The sequence below is a fragment of the Pararge aegeria genome, chromosome 8 (assembly GCF_905163445.1).
Source record: "Pararge aegeria chromosome 8, ilParAegt1.1, whole genome shotgun sequence".
NCBI lineage: Eukaryota > Metazoa > Arthropoda > Insecta > Lepidoptera > Nymphalidae > Pararge > Pararge aegeria.
The window spans coordinates 13,637,271-13,657,206 of NC_053187.1; the positions used below are offsets into that span (position 1 = coordinate 13,637,271).

Here is a 19,936-nt window from a genome sequence, read left to right on the forward strand (position 1 = left end):
TTCAAGTAGGCCCTTTGGGGCACTTTTGATGCGTTACACCACATTACTTGAGAAGTACACGGTAGTGAGATGATAATTGATAATCAATGTCGATATTATCCTAACAATGGCAAAGCTCACAATTAGCGCTATATTTCATGGACTTTGGCAAAGTAGCGGCTTTTATCCAAAATCCAATCAAAAATAATAAAATATAGATAGGTATCTGCTAAACTATCATCTCGCACATTCAAATCTATAGATTTCTAAAGGACAAGCATTACAATTTTCATTATTCGATGTTCATGATATTTACCTATAAGATAAGAAATTTTGTATAAACATTGAGGTGTACGTATCTCTGAATTAAGTAGTTATTCATAATGAATGTTATTTATTAGCTGTACCCAAATTGTATTGTGTATTTGGTAATTACCTTATCTGTTGCTATCGAAAACAAATTAAATGCTGCTAATGGTCATTGATTTTACCCTAAATAAATCTATCTAATCGGTCGTAGGTTTTTAATGATTTGTGACATTTGAGTACAGGCACAGTGTTACGTGTATTTTTCTGTACACAATATTCCCCAGTCAGCTACATAATTGCCAATTAGCAATAGCATGTCGCTGCCAAGTCAAAATTTTATCATGAATCAGTAAACTACACAATTGACTCGCTGCCCACTATGTGGGTATCTAGGAGCAAAACAGCCGCTTATGCAATGGTCCAGATCCGAAACCAGCTTTAGTTCACCTAATAAGAATATTTAGATTGCCTATTGTTATGCTCGTAGAATTGTTTCTGTTAGTAGCTCAATTTTCTGTTGTAAAGAATACTTGAATATTTATTTGTATATTCTATACTTAAAATGGAACAGATATCATTTAAGTTATAAGAATATTAGAATAATTTTAGCATTTATTTGTTTAACATTTTGAAGCCTGTTGGATTTTGTTTTGGAATAAATATTAAAATTAGTATTTGTTAATAATCATACATAAATACATACATATCCAAATCAGAAACTTATTATGTAGCTCATGATTTAATTAGGTACTCCAGATGGTGAGAAAATCCATCATCAGCATCTTATACTTTTAGCCCTGCATGTCGAACTTTTATTTTCTTAATACTCTAAACAAATATTAATCTAGCATTTCCTTATAATTCCTAGTTTACAAATAATTAGCAGAAAGTTATTTTGCTCAAAGTTCTTTCATATTTGTATGACTATTGTCGTCTTTCACACTACCATATACAATAACAATACATTTACATAATAATTAATACAATTTATGTCACGCATCTCGGATTTCCTTAACATTTACCCGAAACAAGATCCCAATTTAGCACGTTCACAGCGCTATAGATTCCGAGAAACAGCTGTTTATTTTAAAACCGCGGTGCGGTAACATAATATTCGCGGGCAGCATCCCACCCCGGAGAATTCGCAAGAATACTCACGTCGACGGTCGATCTCGTCGATCGGGGAGATTCTTCACTCGACACTGTCAATCACTGGTTCAAAACACGGCCCGCGTCCGTTTCCAAATAGGCGATCGCGCTCGCGAGGTATATTTAGAGGCGGTAATACGACACCCGGTGCAGGCGTCGGTCGTTCGATCGTGAGTCTGTGACGGGCTCCGGCGCGCGAGTGCCGCGCGAACCGTCGCGCCGCCGGCCCCGCACCCCGCAGCCCCCGCCCGTCCCGCCCGCACAGCCCAGCCAGCAGCCTCCACAGGACGCTGCCCTCGGCCAGAGCCTCGCTAACATCCCTTTGTGTGCTTCGACACACTGCACGTTGCACGATATATTTTTTTAATAATAATAATTCACGACCTTCCTGACGATCCCCGACGGGCAATTTGGGTATTTATAATTTCGGAATAAACCCTGTTCTGGTCTGGTGGGCTTCGGCCGTTGCTAGCTACCTACACCTGCTGGTAAGTTATGATGCAGTCTAAGATGGTAACGGGCTAACGGAGTATGGCAGTTATATTAATCACGTACCTACCCCTAATTGTTTTCGACGCGACGTCGTACCGGACCGCTAAATCTCTTAGCGGCACGTGTTTGACGGTATGGTGTACTAAGACTGCATCATAACCTACCAGCAAGTGAAATTGCAGTCAAGGGCTAACTTATAGAAAAAAAAAAATTGGCGTACCAAGCAGAAGGCCCACCTGATGATGAGTTGAAAACCATCATATATAAACAGTGCAACTCTTTGCAGGACATGCAAGGAACACGTCCAACAAAATGCGCCCCTATATACATCAACGTGAAGCGTAGGTGTAAGGCCGTGCAAGTGCTTGGATTGACACCAGAACTTTATACCGAAACACAGCCATGCTTTTTCCGCGGACCAGCTCTGTCACAAAAATATCGAATACTACCTAATTTAACGTGCTATAACATTTTTTTAGCCCTTTAGTCTGAAATCTCATCTAGTGGGTGATGATGGAGATTAAAACTGGTAGCAGGCTAACCTGTTCCGCTCACCATTGCACCAAGAAGGCCGTCAAACCTCTTGAAGTTACCTTTAAAATTATTTACACCGTACCTTCAAATATGTCGATTGAGGTAACATCTAGTTGCAAATTAAAATTCAAAATGTTCCTAAAATCATGTAGGCCCATCACAGGGTCACAGATAACAACCTTCGTAAGCTTAAAATTAAAGCTAGGGTGATCTAAACGCACCCTTGTCACCCTGGTATAAGAGAGTTATTACAAAATAAACACGCCCCGTAAGAATAGCATGCGTTCCACGAGATAATTATCATTACATGATACTCGTACCATTTCTAAGGCGATATACGAGATGGGTAGATATCATTTTCTCGTAGTGCGCATGCCAGCCCTACTGGTCACACACACACACGGATAACAAAAAATATAGATCAAGCGAAAAATATAGTACCATTAAAACAAAGTAAGCCAAATTTATGTGCTAATTAATTTTTAATTTAGAAAACCTAAGCATGATAACTCATATCGATTTATCATAAATAACTCATAAAAATATTTAGTGATAAAATAAATAATCAAAGTTAAGACTTTATTTGTTCAGAAAGGCCACATAGAACCTTTCCTATGTATTGAAATAACCTAACATTGTTTAACTTAAAAATAAAGCATCGAGAGGTCCAATCGCACCCTGGTCACCCTGGTCTCAGAATGTTATTATTAACTCAATTTACTGTAAAACTATTCTAAATTGTCAAATATGAAAAAGATAGATTTACAAACTCACCTTTAAGGAGTTGCCGTACCAGCTGATTGAATTTTCCATTACGTTGCTTTTTCCTATATTTTCTGAACACACAAACTAACAAAATATGATTATAGTTTTTCCATTATTGTTAGGATAGTATTAACATTCAGCATTTAAAACAAAAATAAGATCCTTGACTTATTTATGACATTTAAAAAAAATTAGGAACATTAATTAACGAATTAAATTATAATTTTGAAAACCTACATTAACCTACTATTTCATAGTTTTAAAGTATTAATAGAAATTCTTACATAATCTAATATAGTTCGCTTTAAAGAGACTAGACTCGACTAATGCTTTTTTGTAATACAGCTCACACATTTAAATAAATCATGTAAAATGTTATCTTACTTATAAATATGTACTCAATTATGTGCGTTTACCAAAGTTATTAAGGTTAAAATAAATAAAACAATCAAATTGAATATAAAAGTTACTATATTCATCCGCTCTCAATATTCATACAACAACAATATTCCGCGTAGATACATCTCATTAAAAACTCTATAAAAATAACTTAATTTTCATATTACTCTTCTTCAACCTCGTCGTCTGTTGTGAATTCACTCTCATTGCCACCCTGGAACAGAAATAAAATATAAATAAATAAGCAAAAACCCTTTTAACTCTATACACGGCAAAATGAAGAATGAATAAACTCTCTTAAAAATGTATGGCCGCCAAGATACAGATAGACCGACAGACAGACAAAAATGAAAAAAAAAACACTGATACAAACGATCTGACCCAGTAAATATCTCACATACTATTAGCCCACTACCATCTTAGATCGCATCATCACTTACAGGTGAGATTACAGTTAAGGGCTAACTTATACCTATTTGAAATAAAAAAAAAAGATAAGAACCGTCAGTGGTAATAGACTCGACCAATTATAAACTTTCTGCACTCATTGTTACCGTATTCTTTAATTTACTAAGCCAATATATATGAGATTTTTTTTCTTCTAAATTCTACAGCCACTTTTTTTATCTATCTCGTCGTTATTATTAACAGCCTATAACAGTCCACTTGGACCAAGGGCCTCTCCCGACGGGAGGGTTTGCCCATAATTACATTCTGGTCATGGTTTTTTACTGTAATTAATTCAATTAACTTGACAATTCAATCGCTCAACGCGCAGAACCAATAAACCAAAAAGAAGAAGTAATTCAAATATACTCTTTACTACTCGTAGCCTTTTAACTCTTAATAGCTATGAACTAAAACGAATGCGTTAGAATCGTAAAACCAACATTAAAATCTGTTCATCTTTTTGGGAGCTACTGTGAGCAGACAAACATAATATTACAAATGTTAAGTTAAGGTTGTAATTATCAGTGAAGATATATAATAAGCAATAATTAATTAATGAAGTACCTTTCCACATTAATGAATCAATATTAACATGCATATTTTTCAATTAACACAAAAATTTCAATAACGTCAGATAAGATTAACAATAGATCAAAGGTCAATAAGTTAATAACAAACGTTGCCTGTTGAAGGAATAATTAAATATGTTTCATTTCACTTTGCATATCGAATATTTTTACAACCTTATATAAAAAACATTTTTTTTGCCCATTTATAAGGTTTTTTTTTTGGTTGAGTTATGAATATTTTATTGATTTTAAATCTATAGTTTGTTTATGAGAAATGGCAAAAAGTCCTTAAATAATAAGACCCAGATTTAACTCGGCTTTGATAACGTGAAACACATGTTAAATCCGACATATATTTTAGTTTTGTTTTCTATTCATTTGCCCTTTTTATTTCATGGCTATATAAAAATACTCCATCTACCAAATACAAAGGTACAAATATAATTGTACTCTCACGGCAGAACAGTAAAATAAACTTTTTATTCTACTACAATTGAACCATTTATGGCCGTTTTATTAAAACAATTGCCGCTAATCGGTTTCTACGCAACAGCGTACCGGAACGCTAAATCGCTTGGCTACACTTTTTAAATAGGGTTTTAACAGGCCTCGGCCAAAGCCTCCCACCAGACCTATACTTTTATCCCGGTACCTATACTTTGTATGTCAGAAGGTTTCATGGTGTATTTTTTTTTAAGTTATAATTGACAGACCAAGCAGATAGCCCATCTGATGGTAAGTGGAAAACCATCGCCTATAAACAGAGCAGCACTTCACAGGGCATGCAAGGAGCACGTCCTAGCTGCCTGCTCCATAAGCCCTGTGTCCATCAATTTGAGGCGTAGGTGCTAAGCCTGCAGTTACCCTTCAGACCAGAACACAACATTGCAACAATACTGCTTAGCGGCAGAAATAAGCAATGCGATAGTAATTCCTATTCGTTTTTCTTTTTAGTTTTCCTAATCCTGAGGTTGCCTGACAGAGATCGCTACTTAGCGATAAGGCCGCCTTTTGTATCCTGCTTCATTCTTCACGTGTTTGTTCTTTTTATTTTCGTTATTCTGAGTGGTATACTTATAAAGAGTATAAATAAATAAATAAATAAATCCTCGGACGGGCTCTGTCACAAAAAAGTCTACTAAAGAGATGATGAGTGTTAAGCAATAAAATAGTTAAATAATAAACTAACCTCTTCATTATTTTCGGAGTCTGAATCACTTAGGTCCCATTGCGGATGCTCCGCTGGTACAGCCGCCGCCTCTTTCACGTCCATCTTCATATCCTGCTGTTGATCCATCCCGATATAGGAATCTGCACCAAATTGTTTCAATCATACCAAGTGTAATGGCCGATCGTTAGACTACGGATATATAGGTCGCGAGTTTGGATCGGGAATGTAAATAAACAAATAAATATACTACGACAGTTCACACCGCCATCTAGCCGCAAAGTAAGCATAGCTTGTGTTATAGGTACTTAGATGACTGGTGAATATCTTTATGAGTAATATACATAAATACTTATCATATACATATAAACATCCAGACACTGAAAAATATTCGTGTTCATCACACAAGCTTTTACCGGTTGTGGGAATCGAACTCACGGCAACGTTACCCAACTAGATGGCGCCACAAGATCTCACATCGCGCTATCGCCGTTTAAACACATGAGGCCCATGAACCCAAAAATGAACGGTTGTACTTCGGAGCTCGATCACAACACCAGCTCGGTAGATCTTCCTATTGTTACGGTCGGGCGCACATAATTGTTGAAGTTTTCCCTTTAGTAATGTTCAGTACTTAAAAACGTAGGTACGTACTAAAAAAGGAGACTTGACATTTTGCTAAAACAAAGGACAATTCTGAAACACAGTTTTAGCAAATTGACAAAAGTCGTCTTTTCCAGTACAGTGAAAGCACTGCAGCGTATCAGTCCGAAATTAAAAAACTAGTGGCGTAGTCCCCCGTACCTTAAAAAGTATGTTAAGCCGTAGGGACCCAGTTATCTTATATATTATCTACAAACGCACAAACGCAATTACTCTTTAATAAAAAAAAAACCTAATTTGTAACTGGAAAAAAAATGATATGTCCACATTTTCAGGCTAAGCTACTGTAGATATGAACAAGAAAATATTATAAAAAAAAAGTGTTACTAATAATCACCTACTGTGTAAACAATGAACAGACACACGTTTAAATAATTATATACATCGCCGGATTTACCATGTATTAGTTACGTCAAAAAAAACATCAATTGTTTATTTATTTTCATTTACTAATGCACCATTACGGGCCCAGTACAGGGCACGGGTCTACTCGCAGAGTGAGAAGGATTTAGACGGTAAGTCCAACTCGCTGGCTCAGTGCGGATTTGTAGGATACACACGCCTATGAGAACATTATAGAGAATTCTCAGGGATGCAGGTGTCCTCACGATGTGATAATCAAATTGCTTAAAACGCACGTAACTATAAAAGATAGAGATGTGTGCTTGGATTCGAGCTGGAAATGAAACCGAAGTCCCAACCGCTAGGCTACACCGCTTCATATGCATAAGTAAAGAAAATTTTATGTAATGATGTCACATAGGTATGTAACATCGTTGAATAAGTATCACAATAACCTAGAACTTGATAGAGAATTGCTTGCATAATTAACAAGTTAGCGAGAAATGTTAACTACTCAATGAATACTTAGATCAATTCGAACTAGTAAGTCGTAAACAGTGCATTATATGTGAAGCGTCTGAAAACCTTGCCCATTGCATTATTTTCACGGCCAACACTCCAATTCTTAAATCCCATATAAATAAATAGTTTAAAATGCCAATGCGGAAGTGTTTGTCTGTTCTTCCTTTACGCCCTAGTCAAAAGACCAATGCACTGAGAGTAATGTAGGATACTTTTCATCCCAGATAAACGAGCGGTTCTCACGGGATAAAGAAAACCTCGTTGAACGTGGACTAAAAAGGGGGGCAATAGCTAGTAATGAAATAAGATAAAACACGGACTATAGCATGGTCAATTTACATGTTCAATGTAACATGTAAAAGGTTAACGTGGAAGTGAGACGGGCGTCAAAGTCAAAGTCAAAAATATCTATATTCAAATAGGTACAAAGGTAGCACTTTTGATGCGTACATTACATGAGTATTACACGGTAGTGAGATGATGGAGATAACCATATTTGTAAACTTAAAACTAAAGCTGCGAGGGTTCCCAACGTGTCCTGGTCTAAGAAGAAGCCCATAACAAACTTAGCCAGGGGTTTTTTTTTATTGTTATCACCATCTCACATTGTCATTTAAAATTATTAGAAGAGAAATTACGTAGTCCTTTATTCTGTAATAGGACTTTTCTATAAGCTTACGTTTAATAGAAACTTTGAACTTTTTAAGAGACATCTCCAAGATGTCGCATTTCGGCAAGACATTTATCCCCTTTTTACTAGTCAATATTAATACCCACGTTACCATTTACAATGCAAACAAAACAGAGCGATAGAAATAATAAGGAGTTGCCTGTGTGAATTTTCAACAAAAGTTTCCAAGTGAGTTTTCTATTTTATCTATTCTTTTTTGGTTTGCAAGTTGTCGAATAATGCGGTTCGAGAAACGCGTTATAAGTAACAGCGGTGATAGCCTTGTGGGGAAACGGAGACCGAGGGGCATGCATTTGTAACTTTTCAAAGTTATGTGCGTTTTAAGTAGGCTATTATTTATTAAATATCACTTTCTGTGAACGTGGAGGAAAACATTTTGAGAACACCTGCATGCCTGGGTTCTGCCTGGGCATTCTGGGTTGTGGACTACAGTCTAAACCTTTCTTATTTTGAAAACAACACCCGTGCCCAGTAGTGGGCTAAAGCGATGAAAATGTATGATCGCCACGGCGGTGGAAACGAGACACTTCGCAAAGATATACAATAAATTAATATATTTAATATACAATAATATTAATTATTAATATATTATTTATATTAAGATATACCGCTTAATTTAATAATATATTAATATTTAACGGTGATAGAGCTCGACTTCATTTTCGGGGGGCCGAGTTCGAATCTCAGCATGCACCTCAAACTTTTCTAAGTTATGTGCGTTTTAAGTAATTGAAATATCACTTGCTTCAACGGTGAAGGAAAACATCGTGAAGAAACCTGCATGCCTGAGAGATCTACATAATGTTCTCAAAGGTGTGTGGGGTCCACCAATCCACACTGGGCCAGCGTGGTGGACTATGGCCCTAAACCCTTCTCATTGTGGGTGCCCGTACTCTGTAGTGGGCCGGTAATGGGTTTATATCATGATGATGATGATGATGATTTATATTAACCACATGTGGTTTAACTTTGCACTATGCTTTCTTATAAAATTTAAAAACTAAGATAAGTTTAGAACACAATATCAAAAGAAAAAAGAGACATATAACATATTATACTTGTGGGTAGGCAAATAAATCGCAGCTCATCATTCGTACATTGTAAAATGGCTGCTAGCGAAAAGTATTTTGGTCATAGTTATTGCATGGTATTGGTACTAAACAGGTTGCTTCAAATAGTTCTAGTTTAGTTTTGAGTTTTTGCTTGTAGTTTCTTTTGTTCATCGTTAATTTGGAGATAATATTTAATGAAAAACATACCAGATCGCAGACAGCAGGCGAAGGTGTATAGGCCGGGCCACCGCGGCGCTGTGAAGCGTAACTGTAGCTCGTGCGAGTCCACTAGTGCTGTGACGTGCGCGGGCGCAGTCAGTAGCGTGTTGGACTTCCGGTCGCAGATGTAGCACCACCAGTACTCCTGCTTCTCCTATTAAAATCAGTAATACACCTGCTTGATTTCATTACTTCCTTCGATTGTTTGTCATATCTATATATATATATAATTGCCACTATTTATTTTTATATATCACTATAGTGTGAGTGAAACAAAAAATTGTGTTAGTTTTTATAATTACGAGTTTATATTTACGAGTCACGAAATATCAAGAATGTTACCTTTAGGTACTGTTGTACTAGGTTAACTGTTTTTCCGTTTAACCATCGTTAGGAATGAGATAGGTACAAGAAAACTGTGAAACTACTTGTACTGTACTTGTGTACTGTTGTAGTGTACTAAATTGTGTACAAGTGTGTACACAAGTTTGTACACTACAAAAGTGTGTAGCTTTTAGTTGAAATATCTTGTGCAAGATTGTCTTGAAAATAATCCGAAAAATGAGTATCATTTACAAGAAAGCGTGATACGTAAATGGTGCTACGAAATTTCAGCTTATCGATAAATTGTATTTGAAGAAACCCGTGGTTCGAGCCGGGTGGCGCAGTTTGGGAATTCATGACTACTGAATTATCTCTGCCACAACCTAAGCGATTTAGCGTTTCGGTACAATGTCGCGTACAAACAGGGCTTATAAGTGCCATACTTTTTTTTTTATTACCAGACCAGACGAGAGTAAATTCAGAAATTATAAATTCCCAAATTGCCCCTGCTGGGAATCGAACCCGAGACCTCAAACTTAAATTCACAGCACTCGCCAATGCGCCAAATACTGCTTACATGTTGGCCCGCTACCACTTTAGACTGCATCATCACATACCATGAGTTAAGATTGCAGTGAAGGGCTTGTAATGAAATAATAACAAAAAAAATATATATATATATATTTAATCTGTGATAGATAGGTTAGGACTTCACCTTACTTTGGGAGCAACTGAGTGCTTTAACGGTGAAAAAATCGCGAGAAAACCTGCATGCCATGAGAGTTCTTTACATTGTCCTCAAGCCTAAACCCTTCTGAAGGAGACCTGTACCCTGTACCCTGTAGTGGGCCGGTCATGTTAGTTATAATGATGATGATGATGTAGGTTTCCTAAGGATGAAGTGATGAAGAGCAACTCAAAGAAATACACTAATAAAATTAACCGGACCACTCTTAAATTCAGTCGAAAACGAACAGACATAAACTTTGCAAATAAATAAAATAAAATAGATAGTTACCAAGGGGAAGTATGGGCAGTGCACTGGATGCGAGCTCTTGGAGCGTCCCTCGAGCCTCTCACGCTTCTGAAGGCGTTTCTGGAACTTGTCCCACTGGTCGTCGTCATCGTCAGGCGCTGACGACTTGTCGCGCGACTCCTCGCCGGACCCGTCGCTATGGCTGCCCGACTCATCCGAACTACCATCTTCAGACTCCTCGCCTCCTGGTACATTATATTTTTTTATATACTAAAATTTACCAAAATATTGTACTTCGAAAGTGTTGGTCGATCTGCGTATTAATCGGTGATACCTTTTAACAGCTTAACCGTAGAATAAATCTTAATGCTATTTCATCATTATCATCCTTAGGTATCATCCTAAGGATTTCACCAATCAATGTTTGTTACTTTAGCGGCCTGTTAAGTGCTTTAACGGACTGTTGGTGTAAACGAGTTGGGAGACTAGTTTACACCATCAGTCCGTTAAAGCAAGCGCTAGCAATCGATTATCTTTCCTGAGGGGCTGCTAAAGTTAATTGATAAAATCTCCTTACTGTGATATATTTGCAGATGACTGGAATAAATTTAGTATGACTCTCTTTTTATTTTTTGTCTTATCTATTTTTTGTAACCTAATTTTAAATAAATTCATATTGTTAGTGTAGTTCATATGTATATTAAGAATAATAATGTAATTGTTAATAAGTAAGTGTAAGTGGAGTTGTTCATTTTAATAAATAAATGAATTAATAAATAAATAAAAAATAAATGTTGGTAATAATAACCGGGACCTACGATTTAACTTGCTCACGGAAGCAAACGGGTTTAGAACCAATGCTCTTACTTTGATGTTTCTCTGAACCAGCTAGTTGCGAAAATTATATAACCATCTCTCTGAATAACGAATGTCTTGACCTTGATTGAAATAAGCGTAACTTCATGAAAATTGAATTTTTGCATACCTTCCTCATCCTTTTTCTTTGGTTCTTTATTTTCTTTAGGTTTATCATTGTTTGGCACAACTGCCGGCGTTGCGGCAGGCTTAACCTGCTGTTTAGCTGCGGGCTTTTTAACCTTCTTAGCGGTGCCTTTCTTCTGCTTCATCCACACGGGCCGTTTGTACACGTCCTTCTTGTCATTTTTATCAGTTTTATTATTCTTATCGTTTTCACCTTTTTCTGCAATATCTCCGCCACCTTCTTCGTCTTCTCTGTAACAGATAAAAAATTACGATGGAAACATAAATAGGCAGTAGTATCGCCGTTATTATCTATGGACCCGGCAGATAATTGAAAAAGTGCGGGAGGCTCCGTGCATGGCGGACGCGGTTTTTTCAGATTTTTCTTAAAATTTATTGTGGGCTCGTTTTGAGGAGGTGTCGTTCTCATAGTGGTTGGTTGCAGTGGCGTGCACTTCGTATATTCACAAAAGCACTGCTTACCCTAAAATGTATATATAAATCTTATAGTAGGAGGATTATTGCCATTTATGCAATTTTTCTGCTGTATGCATACCCTGGTAAGAAACTCAGTGCACGCCACTTGTTGGTTGTTTGTATGGGTGAGTACTTTTAAAATATTATAAAAGTTTTAAGTTTACAATATAATATTTTGAAGAACTTGCCTATAGGCGGCTAGCTATTGTGGAGAGCAAAAAGTCCTTGGGGCGAGTTTGCGGTTGATTTGGTGAAATGTTTGGGGGCCGTCCGCCATGTGCGAAGTTTCCCGCCATTTTCGTCAGTCATTTTTCCTGATATTTTATAGTTTTAGTTTCCCTACCTTATTATTAAACATATATACACCTGACATTTGCTAATCTGTGCTAATCTTGCCAGAAGAATAAAAACTAAAAAACTGGACCCACCAGGGTTTGACCGCGAGGACGAGTTTTAGCACCCCATTCCTTCCCACAAGGGCCATTTGAATTATCGTCTTAGGAAACTAGTCATCCAAGGACCCTAGCATACTAGACGGATAAACCCACAAGATTCTCTCTCTCATTCTCTGTCCCACCAGAGAGTTCTGCCCCAAACCTGTGCGTACTTATATGCGGGGCGGGGCGTGTTGCAAATTTAGCATGAGTCTGTTTATGACCAGTCGAATCATCTGAGTCGACTGGTCATAAATAGCTTTTATCCATCTTTCTCGCTGTTGCCCCAAATGCGCGTTTGGATTTCTCCTAGCTTCAGTTTTAAGTTAACGAATACAGTTATCACCATCACTAACATTAGTGTAACATGTTAAATGTATGAACGCTTCATAAGTGCCTGTAATATGATCTACATGAATAAAACATTTTCTTTACTTATCCGGACGAGCTGTCGCAAAAAAAAAAAAAAATTACTACTAAAGAAATGCAGATACATGTAACTGAACACTTACTTCAATGCTTTTTCTTTAACTGTAGTATCACCGAAGAGCTCTTTCATGTTAGTCCTTCGTAAGAGCACCGTCACAGTCACTATAGCTCCGGCTGTTACCACTGTCGAGTTCTCATCGTCAATTACTGTAAACAAACGAACAATCTATATATGTATGAATTATATATAATTTTTTTTGTACATATCTTATAATATGTTATATTTAATATGTACTATGTTTAAAGTTTATTTTATGTAAATTTAGTTTAAAATCCTAATATTTCACTGATGTTTGTTGTACCACCTACTAAATTCTGATAGCATTTTCTTGTATGCCTTTGGTTGCCTGGAAGAGATCGCTATTTAGCGATAAGGCCGCCAAATTGAACGTTCTACCTTATTGTGCTGTTGTCTTTGTATCTCTGTAAATTTTCTCTGTGGTGTACAATAAAAGTGTATTCATTCATTCATTCATTTATTTATCAAAGATTTATAAAAATATCCTATTTATATCATCTCCCCAACCTTATTAGGTATTTTATAGGGATTTCCAAAAGCTTCTATTTCATACTTTGTATCATTCTGTGTATAGAGCTGTGCGATCAAAATTTTCTGAGCTAAACTACATCATGAATATCATATAAGGTGAATCTATCTGAGAGGCCACTATCGTCTAACTTCCGGAAAAATATAGTGGCCATTTTCTACATTCAATTTAGCCGTAATCTGTTGTTTTACTAGCTTCAGCCCGCGACTTCGTCTGCGTAGACTTCAGAATTGGGTCTAAAGCTTCGCTCGTTGACAATTTTGAATCTCACCAAGGCAACTATTTGAGAGATCGGTATAGAAAGTACATGACCTTTTCCATAGTACAGGCGACATGCGTACCAAATTTCAAAGCTGTCTGCCCGCGACTTAGCTCGAAAACCATTTTTAATTTTCCCTCGGGAACTACTAAAGGAATCGGGATAAAAGGTAGCCTATGTTCTTTTCCATGTCAGAGGTTGCATACATGCTAAATTTCATCCAAATCCGTTTAACCATTTTTGCTTGATTGAGTAACAAACATACACACTTTCGCAGATATAATATCAGTAGATTACTAAATAATATGAAATTTTAATTGCTAAAACGCACATAACTTAGAAAAGTTTTGAGGTGCGTGCTGGGATTCCTTCCTAATTATCAACAGATTACAGATAGATTGAATACGCGCGTTACTCTATTATTCCACAGTAACGCAGTCGACTGAATACTAACCAAATTGTAATCAACATACCTTCAGTGTTGACTTGGAAGTGTATGTACGGCATATTGCTTAGCACTTTCATGACGTCATCATACTGTTTGTCATTCAAGAATCGGAGCACTTGTCTCCTTTCCTCGCCGGACAGCTGAGCCAATTGTAATAAAGACTTGATGTGCTTCTTGCGATTCGTGAAATACTTCAAATGGTCTTCCGTAATATACGGCAGTTGTAGCAGTGCGGATTTGTAATCCCAGAGCCCCTGAACAATCATTGGCGATAGCTTCATACAATTTTCGATAGTACCTATCGTGGGCAGCCGAGGTACTACAAAAAAAATGGTAAAATAATACATTATTTAGTTTTGAAATTATTCTCCTTCTTGGCGAATCGGCACGGTATTATTCACATAATTAAATACATTTTAATGCATTAATATATTGGATAGAAGCAGGCGTTACTTTGCGGAAATCCATGATATATTATGAAAAACTTTACAGTGAATAAATTGTTATTCATTGTAAAGTCAACATCTCCTGAGGATGCTCCGGTTTCGGAGCGAAACGTGCGTAGAGGATATATAAATTACACCATACAGATTCTCCTGCTTTACGCGGACTATTAAGCTTAATTTTCATAATATATTAATTTAGTTTTTTATCAACAATATTAACCTAAGTAGTTGTATACACTATTATAACACTACATAGAGCAGGTATCCTTTCAGAATTAGAGGGGATTAGGCCATAGTTAAAAACACTGGCCTTGAGTGGGTTTTTTTTTTTTTATTCCACTAGTAGTTAGCCTTTGACTGAAATCTCACCTGGTAGTAAGTGATGATGCTAAGTTGGTAGCAAGCTAACCTGTTAGGGAGTATGGTAGACATACGCCAAATCGGTTTGCACTCGATATCGCGCCGGATACTAAACAAGTGGGTTGCTTATATTCGTTTAATAAACACTATAGAGAACTCTCAGGCATTCAGGATTCCTCATAATTTCCTTCACAGTTGAACCAAGCTATAGATAAATGGCTTTAAAAGAACTTAATTACAAAAATGAAGATGCGCGTGCTGGGAATCCCCCGAAAGAGACCAGTCCCGAGCCGAGCCCTAGGTCCTACCCCCCATATTTAATAACTATATGTCATAAACTGTTATTACTTAACAAGTAAACACTTACTTAGAAGATAGAAGTACCACTGGATGATGACATGGCTGGTGTAAGTAAAGGCCTTTGAAGACAAATCTAAAGCGAATGTTTCGTGGCATACTGCAGCGAAAACAATTTTATTACTTACTTCTTCTGGCATAAGCAAGTGCAATGAGTTGGTTCACACAGTTGACCATTTCTACAATAAGATTAGGGCATCGTGACACGATGTACCGACGGTCGACTTCCAAGGTTTCTTCCGGTAGACGCATACGCATCAGATGTGCGTGCAACAACGCCCGAGCCTTTATACTATATGGACGACATAACGGTTGCTCCTTGTTTTTTTCCCCTAAGTTTGGAAGCTCACGTAGAAGCTGGTAAATAAAAGGTGGGCATTATTACAAGTATTGATAAATTATTATTTGGACTGTTACCCCTCATAACGTTTTTGTAATCAAACAAAATTAATTATTAATGTAGAGTATAAGATCAGCATTTCTCTTGTTTAAATAAAATTGTTGATTAGGGGAAGTCCCGTAACCACGGACAGCACCTAACGCCGTACAATGCTATTATCTCGACATGTTAAAAGGTGTATCGGTACAGGGTCACATGACAATGTTTGGCAGTGAAGCTCAGGGCAACATCCTAATTATTCATCTCAAAAATAGTTTGAGTTTAAACAATTTTCTTTTTTTTTTATTTAATTGACGGACCAAGCAGATGGCCTTCTTGATATTAAGTCACCTATAACAAAGCAACACGTCCATCAAACAATCTGTGTCCATTAATTTGAGGCATAGATATTAAACCTCATGTGCCTGTAATTACACCGGCAACAACGCCCATCAGACCGGAACACAGCATTGCTGCTTAGCGGCAGAAATAAAAATAGCGATAGTACTTTCCCGGACAAGCTCTAAACTAAATATCTCTCTCTATATTACTAATAAAATAATTTTCGGCTGCCTAAATACTTAGTAACATATCAGCACAGCTAGTACAGACAGGAAGCAAAAATAGTATAGCAAATTTAAGCTTAATTTTCATAAGGAAGCAAAAATGTTATCCCTGGATTATAATGACTCGAAACTCTTGTACACCTTTAATAGCTCAGCAACGGGTGAAAGGAGAATTTTATATCCTTATAACATTATAAGTAAATAATGCTCGGTGAGTAGTTAACAGTAGGATATACATTTTGTCCGTTTCCCATAGAGAAAAGGTATACTGCCCATGCTAGTGGTACATTCAGAGTTATGGAGGTTATTAAAGTTGAACCATATAAAAAAATATGCTATCTGAAAATTTTATGACTAAAACATAGTGTACAAAATATTTACTTACCATTGGAACCTCTTCATTGTCAGTTATTCTTTCTATAATCTCTGAATTATGCCTTCTGTCAAACTCACATGAAGCGGCTAGAATCATTAGTGCTCTCTTCAGAGGCATGGACGGTGTTTTATGACAGAAGTAAAAATACATTTGTGTTGTATCTAACAAAACTTGTTCTCCGGAAAACCGAATTGAGCGATACCACCAGGTGCCAACCTATAACAATATATTTTAGTAACATTAACTATTTTTAAATAAACTTTGTTTTGCTGATTGTACGGTTAAAAATTATTTCATATGACAGATACATAAGACTGCTAGGTTTGTGTATTTCAATTACTAGCTCCATAGCAGAATTTTACTTCATAGGTTCTGCAGAAGATATTTTACATTATTATTTCATTTATTTAAATTATTCCTACATGTTTTGACAGAAAACCAAACATTCCACGCAAGCATGTATTTAAATCCCATATGAATATTATTTTGCAGCATAAAAATTATGCAAAATTGAAAATTTTTATTTAACAATGGTGAAGCAGTTAAGCCAAAAATAGCTAAAACAAAAATAAATATATAACAATTGAAAAAACACAATTTGTAACCAAATTACGAATACTAGGGTGCATAAGTATATTTCATAAGGAATAACCCTGTATAAATACAAAATCTAAAGAAACATTGATTTTTATATAAAAACTAATTTAAAATAATCTAAGTGTTGACTTATCACAACTCTATTGAAAAAAAAAACTGACACGCGCGTAGTACCTAAGCAATGCAACACATGCTTAAAAAGTGAAGGGAGTCATTAGATTTAAATTTTGCATATGCTGTTTACAGCCAATCATGATTTCTTTCAGAAAAAACTATGGCAGTGGTTTACTCAAAAACTATTAGCTTTTCTGTTTCAGAGACAGTAAATAATGTAAGTCAAGCCTGTGAAGGTATATTTCGGATTCATTTTCACATTGTATATTAGAAATTAATATTTTTCTGATCAAGAACACTGTTTGAAGATGCTTATAAAATATTTAAAAAATAAAATTAAAAAACTTACAGCAGTTGGCAATGCCACCATAAACACAAGAGCATACAGCCCCAGGACCCACACACTATTCTCTTTCTCTACAATCCAACTTGGTAATGCTATACCAAAGCTCATAGCTCCTGGACCATCTGGGTTCCCATATTTTTCCCAATTTCTTCTGGCTTCATCATCTGTTAGGGCCTAAAATGTAAATCCATATACATACTTATTAAATATTGCATATAGCTTGGATGAGAACCTTTTAATTTTCTTTCAATTGTAATAAAATTAATATACATTTGGTAGTTCCTATAATATGTAGTATATATAGGTATCCTATTTTAATCAAAAATGTGTAACCAAGCAATTTAGCCTTCTGTTACAATGCTGCAGAGAAACCCATTCATAGTATGGGTTTAATGTAACTGCTATATCATAGACTGCTCACTGCATTATCTTTTACCATCAGGTGAGATTGCTTTCACAAGTTGTTTTGCTTTCAATTATTAATTAAAGATCATTGTTTTTATAAGAGTAATTATAATAATAAGAACTGTACTTATGGCCTAAACAATAAAAACAAGCAAGAGCAAGCAAAAAAAAGTGGATTAAAAGAATAGACTAGCAATAGAAATAACAAAAGCTTCTACCAATACAACAGTGGGAGCAGCGACCATAACGTTACACACAATAGTCATGGTTATAACTTTATGATAGCTTATAATGTTGAAAATGGTTAGAGTTTAATCCTTATTTACACTTTATTAACGGTACAGAGGACAAGTGATAACTTAGCCAGTGTCTTCATGCCAATTTCACTTATAACTTGACACCTACACTTTTAAACTTTATTTATACACTTATTAACAAAGTGTTGGATGTATGGATATCTTTCATGAGAATTCCTTACTGCAAGCAACCAATGACACCTTCAAGAACTAAACATTCTTCTTTCTTAAGAAAAAACTAACTATACCTGATACGCTTTTGTCAATTTCATAAAAGCCTTTTCATCTCCCGTCTCCTTATCTGGGTGAAGTATCAAAGACTGTTTACGATAGGATCTTTTAATTTCTCCCTGCGTAGCACCTGGAGGTAAGCCCAATATTTCATATGGGTCAAAATTAGACATCTCATAATCAAACTGGGACACTTTAGCTGCTAAGAAACCAAGCAGCACCCACCCTGAGATTATTGCCAACATAATAAAAAAGTTTTTTACTTTCTTGTATGGTTCTGACTGTTCTATGATAATTTGTTTCTGTATGCAATTTGGACATTGACATAGTTCTGCTTGTTTTGCCGGATCTGAAAATAAGTAGTAACATATATTAAAAAAAAAAAATTACGTATGTAGCAACAATTTCATTAGGTTTTATCAACGTGTTATAATGTACCGTAACGTGACATCAAATTTTTAGTGGTATTCGCATAACAGTAACTCGTAATCTCAAGCTTTTTCCTAATGTTTTTGTCAAATATTTGTACATTAATTCATAATTTACAGGGTTCTAGTAGCATAAATGTATACATTTACCTTCTTTACGTTTTCTCGGCCAATAATAAAATGTCGCCGGCACCAATATAAGAGCGAGGAATGATAAAACAAAGTAAAAGAATGTTGATCCACTTTCATCGTATTCAAATTTTTGTCCACCCATTGTAAATATATTACATTATTCCATTTATGAATTAAAATATCTACTACCGCTCTAGCATAGACTTCTCAAATCCCAACAGACCAAGTCCCTACCTGACGTGTCGTTCGGGATGTCAATGTCATTGCCATCCCGAACGATTATCTTTGTATTTTACAAAGATATTTTTTTTTACTTTTAAGCCTACAAAGCAAAGAGGATATAAACTAAGTGACATTCGCGTGGGTAGCTATAGTCGTTCTCATTCGGATGTTTGGTGCTGCCAGCAATGTCCTTATTTTGAGAGTATAAAGATCTTTTCTTGACGAAAATTTTGTAAAATAAAAAAAAGTTTAACTCAGTATTATTAACATCATAATTTTCAAATATCTGAAATAAGGAAAATAAACACTACTTCTGTTATTTTTTATTACAAGTGTTTAAAATAAATCGAAATTATTTTAAATTTAAGTAGGTAGGGTTACCGTTACACCATAAACTTTGTCTTTTACACATCTTTTACATAAGGACATGCACCTAGTTTGA

At 35.9% G+C, this 19,936-nt stretch overlaps 2 protein-coding genes across 8 annotated transcripts in view; both read right to left on the reverse strand.

Annotated features, from left to right (window-relative positions):
• The window catches only part of LOC120625744 (PDZ and LIM domain protein Zasp), a 60,666-nt gene extending 59,018 nt beyond the window's left edge, over nucleotides 1-1,648 (reverse strand). For 6 of the 7 annotated variants that reach the window (XM_039892919.1, XM_039892924.1, XM_039892920.1 and 3 more), the window contains exon 1: nucleotides 1,447-1,647. The gene's annotated coding sequence lies outside the window, so the exon portion shown is untranslated. Of the gene's footprint in view, nucleotides 1-1,446 lie in introns of all 7 variants that reach the window. The other variant, XM_039892922.1, reaches the window with a different exon arrangement.
• Nucleotides 1,649-3,681: 2,033 nt separating this feature from the next.
• LOC120625828 (translocation protein SEC63 homolog) lies at nucleotides 3,682-19,518 on the reverse strand. The gene is made up of 12 exons (XM_039893064.1): nucleotides 19,291-19,518; nucleotides 18,730-19,061; nucleotides 17,784-17,954; nucleotides 16,733-16,939; nucleotides 15,531-15,759; nucleotides 14,265-14,558; nucleotides 13,008-13,131; nucleotides 11,589-11,836; nucleotides 10,646-10,848; nucleotides 9,292-9,457; nucleotides 5,836-5,957; nucleotides 3,682-3,841 (listed from the first exon to the last, which is right to left on the reverse strand). The coding sequence occupies exons 1-12, from the start codon at nucleotides 19,412-19,414 to the stop codon at nucleotides 3,791-3,793; spliced, it is 2,271 nt and encodes a 756-aa protein (XP_039748998.1). The 5' UTR covers nucleotides 19,415-19,518; the 3' UTR covers nucleotides 3,682-3,790.
• Between the last annotated feature and the right edge of the window lie 418 nt (nucleotides 19,519-19,936).

Bases quoted from the DNA above. Each gene is read 5' to 3' on its own strand.
- LOC120625828 (XM_039893064.1), bottom strand. From the start codon at position 19,414: ATGGGTGGACAAAAATTTGAATACGATGAAAGTGGATCAACATTCTTT. The intron at 14,559-15,530 runs GTAAGTAATAAA...TTTTTTTTGTAG, and splicing joins ACTTGCTTATGCCAGAAGAA to TACCTCGGCTGCCCACGATA. The intron at 5,958-9,291 runs GTATGTTTTTCA...AATTTGGTGCAG, and splicing joins CGCCTGCTGTCTGCGATCTG to ATTCCTATATCGGGATGGAT.